The sequence below is a fragment of the Haliaeetus leucocephalus genome, unplaced genomic scaffold (assembly GCF_000737465.1).
Source record: "Haliaeetus leucocephalus isolate CR32 unplaced genomic scaffold, Haliaeetus_leucocephalus-4.0 Scaffold932, whole genome shotgun sequence".
Classification (NCBI taxonomy): domain Eukaryota; kingdom Metazoa; phylum Chordata; class Aves; order Accipitriformes; family Accipitridae; genus Haliaeetus; species Haliaeetus leucocephalus.
In genome coordinates, this window is record NW_010973368.1 from 449 (window position 1) to 10,266 (window position 9,818).

Consider the following 9,818-nt stretch of genomic DNA (forward strand, 5'->3'; position numbering starts at 1 on the left):
CATATAACTATATGTATCAGAGTGGAAGCATAAGCAGGCATTCTGAGAGTGAGAGTGGCATAGTGAGTGAATGTGATACAGAAACTACAAATAATTCAGAAATTTTTTTGCTAAATGATATTGAAAGCACTCAGAGTAATCCTGAAATTGGGCATGCAGAAACTCAAGTGGATGATATAGTTGATGTAATAAAACAAAAAATAAAGCAAGATGAAGAAGACCATGCTAGTCTCTCAGATGATTTCCAGTTGGCACCTTCTGCATGTTGTAGAACTGAAAATGGTGAGGATTTGGACAGCATTACCATGTGTAACCCTGTTTGTCTAGAAGAACTGCAAGGAAAACATGATGTGTTTACATTTTATGATTACTCATATCTTCAAGGCTCCAAATTCAAATTACCAATGATAATGAAACAATCACAAATTGAAAAAACACATACAGCGGGCAGTTTGTTTCATGGTATTTGTCTTGATAAAATACCTGGTAAATCTGAACATAAGGCTGGAGAGTCACAACCAGATGGGTTTATTCATGACCATACTCTGGCAAGTGTCCCTGGAGAATCAGATCCCAATTCCTGTAAATCTGCAGAAACTGTAAGAAAATTAACTGTTACAGAGAGTACAAGACAGGTTTCAACTTTATCTCGTAGTTCTTCATTAGAATCTCTGTCTGTAGTAGGTGATTTGTTCAGCTCAGGTATTTTTAAAGGTGGAGACGGTCTTCAGCGAAGCACCTCTTTGGAGAGCTGGCTGACTTCCTACAAAAGCAATGAAGATCTTTTTAGTCATCATGGCTCAGGAGACATAAGTGCAAGCAGTGATTCTGTTGGAGAGCTCAGCAAAAGGACATTAGATCTTTTGAACCGCTTAGAGAATATCCAGAGTCCTTTAGATCAAAAGATAAAGCACAGCATCTCTGATATAACACTCCAAAGTAGCTCTCAAAAAATGTCTTTTACTGGACAGCTGTCTCTAGACATTGCATCCTCAATCAACGAAGACTCAGCAGCTTCTCTCACTGAACTCAGCAGCAGCGAGGATCTTTCTCTCTGCTCTGAAGACATTGTACTGCACAGAAATAAAATGCCAGATTCAAATGCATCATTTAGAAAACATCTTAATAGATCTGTAGCTGATGAGAGCGATGTCAATGTCAGCATGATTGTTAATGTCTCCTGCACTTCTGCTTGTACTGATGATGAAGATGACAGTGATTTGCTTTCAAGTTCCACCCTTACCTTAACTGAGGAAGAGCTAGGTATCAAAGATGAAGATGATGACTCCAGTATAGCAACTGATGAGGATATTTATGAAGAATGCAATTTAATTTCAGGACTTGATTATATAAAAAATGAACTCCAGACTTGGATTAGACCAAAATTTTCTTTGACAAGGGAGAAGAGAAAAAGTAACCTCAGTGATGAAATTCAGCACAATAAAGTTAGTAATGAGACATCAAAAGCCACAGATACATTAAGCATTGAAACACTATTGAATGGTTCAGTACAGAAAATATCAGAAAATAATGGCAATAGTAAGAACGTACCACGTGAACGTGAAAAAGGGACAAAGAGTCACCTGATGAAAGATATCTCTCAGGTTGTGAAAGATCAGCTTGTGGATGATATGGAGAATGGCAATGTTGGAAATACTATTGGCAGTCAAAAGGAAGGTCTTGTTAGAACATCAGCAACTCCCCAAACTCATGCATCACTTGGTGTCAGAAAAGCTGAAAATGAATGTTGTGTCTGTGAAGCATTTACAGACAGTTCAGATGATTCACATATGGATGGCAAGGAGACTGTTCTGTCATCAGATGGATCCAGAAACCCTCCGAAAGAATGTCAAAGACATCTTCAGCCTGATCATCACTCTCTTGCTTCCTCTCCTGCTAAAAAGCCTTGTCTTGAATCTTCCTCAGAAATTAATTGTGTAGACATACAAGATACAGCTTTACAAACATCCTTACCTAATGGTCAACAACATAGAATAAGCATTACTGAAAAATCAACTGATTGCTGTACAGCCTTGAAATCCAATGAAGCAGAATGCGACTCCTCAGCCAATGGTCTTGATTCATGCTGTAACTGTGAATCTGCTACTTTTGATAAAAGAAACATAGAAGATGGCTCAGTACACAATTTTGTGAGGGAGATAATAGACATGGCATCAACAGCTTTAAAAAGTAAGTCACAACCTGAATGCGAGTCATCTGCTCCAGCTTCATTAGCACAGATCAAGGAAAAAGTGTTAGAACACTCTCACAGACCCATTCAGCTGAGAAAAGGGGACTTCTATTCTTATCTTTCACTTTCTTCTCATGATAGTGACTGTGGAGAGGTAATCAAATACATAGAGGAAAAGAGCAGCACTCCTGTGCCACTGGACTTCACAGATGAAAGAGAAAATATTGAATGCTTTTTTGAAGCCTGTCCTGAGGAAGAACGGATTGAGCAGCAGCAATCCATTTCTAATGGTACTCCTGAAGCACGAGTTGAGCAGCAGCAACATATTTCTAACACTATTTCTGAAACGTCTCCAGAGTCACTAGGTGAAGTGACTCTAGAGTCATTAGAAGAAATTAAAACTTCATCTGAAGGTAGGGATTTATCTTTCTCATGTAATGGTGACAATGATATGAACATCCCCAATCCTAACAAACAAAGTGCATCAAACAATTTGAAAAATGCTGCTGATGATTTGCTGATTTCAGATGGGCAAACTGAACGTTTGGAAAATAGTTCTCCAGAGCTTAGCACTAAAAAGAGTAGTACAGGAGAATCACCTGGATCTGAAGAGCCCAAAGGATGTGTTGCTGCTTCTGAAGAGGCTTCAGCTATAGAGTTTCAGTTAAAGCCTGGCCATTCACAGAAGAAGGATGCTTTGCATCAGAACAGTAAAACTCTTACTTGTGAAGAAAATCTCCTTAATCTTCATAAGGAAAGACATATAAATATGCACAGATAGAATGTAACTCTCTCCAGGCACATACATTATCCTAAAAACAGGTATGTACTCTGCAAGTTGCACATTCTTTTTTTTAACCTTTTTTTGCTCCCCCCTTTTTTTTTTTACATTTTTGTACAATGAATGGAGATTAATCACCATCCAGGCTTCTGTTTTATGACAGTACTATATCATTTGTTTTGATTACATTATAATCCCAATTTACATGCCATTGGTCAACAAATGCAGTGAATTCTAACTGCTTCTTGCCCTTTGGCTTTGCACTGACATGAGCTGCTCCCTTCTGCATCAAATCTGCTATCTTGCAGAACTTGGGAATTCTTCAAAAATAATATTTCTATGTCAGCCTCCTCTTTCCTCCTCAACTGAGCTGTGGAACCAGAAGCCAGCTCTACTCATTGATCCCCTTCAGGCAGCTGGCCTTGTGAGGTGTTCAAAAGCACTTGATGAAGCTGATCTTCTGGTTTTACAAGAATTTGGGGTGATTAGTGAGTTTGAGTTCTACAATATTTCCAGACAAGCCATGAAGAATGGCTAAGCAGACTGGAGAAAAAGTAGAGAGATAATAAATCATCTCTTGATGTCATTTTACCATGATTTAAGTTCAGTAAGCCATTATCAAGAACACAATTATCACAACACAGTGTTAGGTCAAAAGTTGAGGTTATCAAAATAAGTAATCTTTGCAACGTCATTAAAGAGTATTATGTGAGGGTAATGTAGAATAAAGACCTGAATACCAAAGGAGATGGAAACTGATAGTCACACAGCAGGACTGGAAGCTTCAGTTCTATCTTGTGGTAAGCATTTTGAAACATAAGTAACATGGTGGAACCTAAGACGAAAAAGTGGCTCTGATCTCTTCCAGAGTTCGTAAGTAGTTCAGATCTGGAGCTTCTGTCCTCACATAAATGTCTACAATAACTGCACATTTAACAGCAAAAGAAGATCTACAAAGCAACTTCTGGATAATATCCTAGCCTGTAGCACTGCTGCTTTGAGCCTTACTAGTTGTTTGGTGACCCAAAAGCCAGCATAGCTGTATAGAATACCATTAGTTTTTGGAAACACTCCTCCAGTACACCAGAGCCAGCATGGCAGCTCCAAATGCCACTCCAATTCCAAATGCCGCTGCTTGCCAGAAGCTGTAGCAAGGGAATTTCCAATAAAACACAAGGCTGAGCACGGGACCAGGTTTTCCCGGGAAGTTCTGGAATCTCCATCCTTGGAGATTTTCAAAATTCAAGTGGACGTGGCCCTGAATAACCTGATCTACCTTTGAAAATAGCCTTCCTTTGAGCAGGAGGTTGGACCAGATGATGTTCAAGTTTGCTTCCAACCTAAGTTATGCTACAATTCCATGATGTTGCTAGGAGAAAAGGCTGTTATTTATCACTGCCCATGAAAACCACTAGTACTCTCCTATTGCAAACTATGTAGCTATAGCAGAAGATCTGGGCCTATTTATAAGAAATATATTGCTTTGCTGCTATTAGATATCTAACTTCTGCATTTCCTGATTTTGCTATATTATATTACTATGCTTTGGGCTTTTCTTTTGCACATATTGGTGGTTTACCCAGCATTCACACATTCACATATGCATAAATATTTCTAGCAAAGTAGGTTATGACAGCAATAGTCTACAGCTTGCCACTATCTCTTTGGAGACATATCTATTTGAATAATGCATTATATTGGAACCATCATAGCAAAGAGGATATTTCTTGAATGGCTTTGAAAGTGGCTATCATGACCTGTTGATTGCCAATGAGGTTAATACTTGGACACATCCAAACAACTGGAGAAGCAATGGAAATCAACTGGGAAATACAAAACTCATAGATGATACTATATATTCTAGAATTACGTTAAAAGGATTATGTGTATATGGAAGCCTTTATTTGGAAATTGAGATGATGACAAAAGTCTGTGGTTGATAAGTGATAATTATGTAAACATAAGCTTTTCCTAAATTACTGTTTTATTAGGTTTTTTATTCTTTCACTCATTTTTATGATATTAATTTGAGGAATAATACTTACTATAGTGAATGTGATTTTATTCTTGTTCTCATTCTTTCACTGATGAAGATGATAACATGTCTTTTCAATTCATTAGTACTTTTCCTCTGAGGATCTCAAAATACTATATAAACTTTCCCTCACTCTTCAGAACTTACTTACTTGGTAGCCAGCTGTGTTTTACATAAGACTGGGATATGAAAATGTGCAGTTAGTGTAAGGACTAAGATTGGACATAGAGGATGGAGATATTAATAAATGCCCCACAATGCAATAAAATGTAATGCAAAGTTTGTGTGCAACAACTTAATAGGGTTATGCTATAGTTTTAATTTTTGCCCAGGGGTTGACAAATATTTTAAGGTAACAAAGCCCTTCACACTACATCCAACTTTTTACATTTAGGAAGATACACTGGTTATTAACTGATGCATATAGCATTTTTTCCATGGAAATTATGTACTGTATTATTCCCAGTAGTAAAGCCCTAGGATACAGATAGTTTATCTCTGGCACATCAAAAAATGAAAATATGAGCTGCTAGATTTGGTTTCACTAAAGTCTGAGCTCCCTTCCCCCATTCACAAGCTTGGTGCTTTAACTTCATCTCTCATGCTATGGGGAATGAATTACAGAAGCAATCTATCCTAATTTGTTAACTTATTCAAATAACAGTTATTATACTTAACTATGCTAAAGATTATCTTTTTGGTGGCAGATTGTTTATTTTTTGATGAGGCTAATTACTGATTTTCCAAAGGTAATTTACATTTATTACTAATACATCTTTTAAAATGTGACAGATAAATGTTGTTCCCATAAGTGTATTATGAAAAAAGTTACTATTTAAAAACACATTATTTAATTTGAAAGATAAATGGCAAACACCATTATTTTTCCTGTAGCACCTGTGCTGTAAGCTCATTTAAATGTGTAATTCCATGTGTAGCTGCAATACTTAGAGAAAAATAATCTATGGTATATGTGTACCTTAAAAGCATACTGAGAATTCAAAGCTGAAAAAGGCATAGTTTCAAATATAGTTTGACTTTACACTGTTTTAGTATTGGCCTTGGCTGTATGGGAGAATAGAAGTAATAGTGAAGTAAATATTTTTGCCAAATGTTGCAATCCTGTTATTTAGCAGTGTGCTACAAAAAAATGACTTTTATGGGAAAATAATAACAATCCTATAAGCAGGCTTAAAAATATCTCTGTCGGCACTGACTAGTCTTTCGTATGAGCCAACACAGAGCTCTTCAACAGAGGTGCTCACAAAGCTATGCTGATTTTATTTCTCAAGTAGGGGACAGCTTGAAAGAACTATCTTTCTGTATATGAGATCATGCGATCTGCTGCTGTCACTGTGACCCATGACTCACCAATGGGGTGGGAATTTTTAGTCACATATTCAATATGCGTAGAGATCAATACATTAAGGAGGTTCATGTGATATGTCCAAAGTCTTTTCTAGAGGATACATTAGAATTCTGTGTGTAATTTGTTAGTTCTTACAAGTCCAAAAGCTACTGCCTTCCTTTTGTGCAGAATTTGTAATTTAAACTTAAGTTTTAACTTAATTTAGGGAAAAAAATATTTTACTTGGGCTTAGGAAAACTAAATTGGTTTTATCTGACAGTGCTGCAATGTTAGCCAGAATATCCTGCCACATACTATAGAAACCCAGGACTGATACTCAGAAGGCCTGACTGTTATTTCCTGCTCAGCAATAGATTTTTTTGTATGACTTATTGCCTCCTTGCCTCAGTTTCTTTAGCAACAAAACAATGAGAATAATAATCAATGGGACCTATGAAACATGATTTATTCACTGAAAAGTGTTTTGAGATCCACAGATAAAAGATGATACATAAAAGCAAAAGACTGTTAGTTAATTATTCATTACAGGAGAAAAATAATATACAGGCTTACACAATAGTTAATATGTAATAATTTACTTTTAGAGACTGGGACTACAAGAATAATCTAAATCTTTGCTTATCATTTTTTTCCTAGAGTTTTTTATAGGAAGGTAGATACTATAATGTTTCTTTATAGAGTTTAAAGCAGTCTGACTTTATAGCTCGTTACAGTATTTGACTTTAAAAAAAAATTAAATAAACAGATAATCCTGTATTGTCTGTGAATTACATAATTTTTGCAATACTTGAGATAATGAGTGAGACTTTTCTTACTATAGATATGTGAAACTCATGCCAGAGTTGTAGAAACCTTTTGATACAGTCTTCCCCTTTATTCAGATCAGTTCTTCATTAATTTCTAAACAAACTGTTGAGCTTTTCACTATTGTCATGTAAGTATATTTCTTCTATAAGGGGGGGGGGGTCAGTTACAGCAAATAAGATCAAAGGAGAAGGTAACTGGATAGATCCAGATATTCCTGCTTAATTTGGAAGGCACATAATGCATGTCTGGAGTGCCTCCTAGGAAATGCCTATGAGATGTACTTTGCACTAATCTTTGAGCTGTATTCTGACAGTTATTTCTTCATAATCCTCATCATAAGCCTGTGCTCTTTGATGAATAGTTTAACCCTAAACTCTGAGCTGGATAATTCTATAGTATGAAAATTTAACTCATTGCTGGTACTAGAAGAGTCTAAATAGCTATTTACAATTTAAAAACACAGTAACGACACTGACGATTCTATTCATGGACCACTTCTGTGACAATCCTTTCCTCCTCTCCATTGAAATCTCATTCTACATGTTTACATAAATATTAAAATAAGTGACGGGTAGATCTTTCTGTTGCTTCGCTTTTGAAAATTCCTATGTTTTCATTGATCGGTGCACTTTTGAGTGTGCTGAAGGTAAGTTCGCAGGTAAGGATGAGGACAGGATCCAGGGAAAAGGTCAGATTTGATGACTTCCCTTGTTTCTTTAGGAACAAAGTCTTTACAAAAATCAATGTGTTTCCTACATCGATACAATTTTTTACAGTAACTTGTACCTCAGGCTGTTAAAAGTCATTGTTTGCCTACTGTATGCTTCTGCATTAAAGGCTCTGGCATGTGACCATTTAATGACTATCGGTGGTTGTTCTGGGAAAGCTATGTTTTGCAAATAAAACTTCATTTTCTGTAACCTACTATTACTTTTTTGTTTCCTTTTAGAAACTTGGCTGCAATTCAGGTGCAGGTTCATCCTGTAAACCCTGGGATGACCTCCAATTCCATTGTATCACTGCCTTTCATTACACTGACTCCCAAGATAAATTTTCTTTCCAAACGTGATTTGTCCATGTTGGCTTTGTGATCAGGCTGCATATGCTAGTCCTATTTCAGTGATCATTTTGTATTGTAGCAAGGCCATTTGCTTTCATATGGATTCCTCTCCCAAGCTACCTCTAATGACCTCCCCTTCCTAAATTGGATGCTCCTGTACTACTTATCACTAGTTCTGTTCTTTAAAGTTTTGAAGTTCCACAGAATTCATGATCAGTCTGGTTCATCTTTTCAGAACTGTACCTGTCAATACTCTTCTATTTTATGTATCAAATTTAATATTTATGTGTCTAATGCATAAGCTTATTGAAACTATTTTACTTTTAAAGTGACAATTTTGTTGGATTGCAGCAAAAAGAAGTCATTAGCCGTCCTGATTCAATACATCTAAAAATTAAACAATTAAAATAAATGGCATTTTATTTATTTAATTTTAAAATTTAATCTATGCAACACTTCAAGAAACAACTACATGGTGTTGTATATTAGGAACTGTTGACATTCTACTGAATTAAGTACAACATTTTGGTTTTTTATGCTTCTTGAGGTGGTAATGAGAAAAAAAGTTTTTAAAAAATGTGTGCCTTGCTGTATTTCTTATACCATTTATTAAAAAGCTGCTTTCACAGTAAAATTATGTTGGTTTGAAAGGAGAAAATAGCAAGGTTAAGACGTGTGAATAATTTCTGTATATATGTATAACCAAGTGCAAACATTGATGTATAATGACAGTATAAAATGCTTTCATGTTTGTGATGTCCAGTGATGTGGAAAATATAAGCCTTAAAACCATTAGATTGCATGGTAATTAGAATTGGCATAATAAACATAGTTTATTGGGGAAAAAAAAAAAAGCAGAACTGGTGATCTGTTTTACCTGCGTTCCAAGAACAGAATGCTTTATCAAAGTACAGAAGAATATGTTTTTGTTTGCAAATATTCCCTAGAGATGTGTGATTCCATAGCTGGTGAAGATTTGTATTACCTGGCTCAGAGGTAAAGAACTTTTTCATTAAAGATTCTGCAGGTCTTTTTGGCCAAACGAGGGGACACAAATATTTAGTAGTTTAAACTAGGACACTGCCAACTGCAGTAGTGGCAATGAGCAGGCACACTTTTATAGCAGACCTTTTCTTTGTTTATCAGTAACAGTTTGTTGTCCGATTCTTAAAATTTCATCCATTTACATAATTATATTGAATAAGCCTTATATATATTTATATAGACACCTCTACAGTTGGCTGTTTCAGTTACTTAGACTGTACATGTTTTTATCTTGTGCTAAAACTATATTGGGTGGCCAAAATAAGGCAGACAGCTTTACAACCTATCTCTGCAAACATGGTGTTCATCTCCTAAAAACACTATTGGGAAGGGATATCAGGAAAGTTAAAAGGCAAGGAATGCTCTCCTATACCACCTTTAATCATTATTTTTCCAAGTATTTAAATGTTTTTACAAAATGCTTCAACATTCTTCTTCCTTTAAAAAATGTGAATCAGTTTGACAAGCTTAGCTAGAAGCTTAGAGGAACTATACTGACCAGATGATACATTTATACAACACTGAAGGAAC

At 35.9% G+C, this 9,818-nt stretch overlaps 1 protein-coding gene across 1 annotated transcript in view; it reads left to right on the forward strand.

Annotated features, from left to right (window-relative positions):
* Positions 1-9,058, forward strand: part of LOC104841936 (A-kinase anchor protein 6-like) — a 9,488-nt gene extending 430 nt beyond the window's left edge. Inside the window, exons 2-3 of the mRNA XM_010583985.1 lie at positions 4-3,013; positions 8,133-9,058. Of these exons, the coding sequence (XP_010582287.1) occupies positions 4-2,972 (2,969 nt within the window). The 3' untranslated portion in view covers positions 2,973-3,013; positions 8,133-9,058. The remainder of the gene's footprint in view (positions 1-3; positions 3,014-8,132) is intronic.
* Positions 9,059-9,818: the final 760 nt, after the last annotated feature.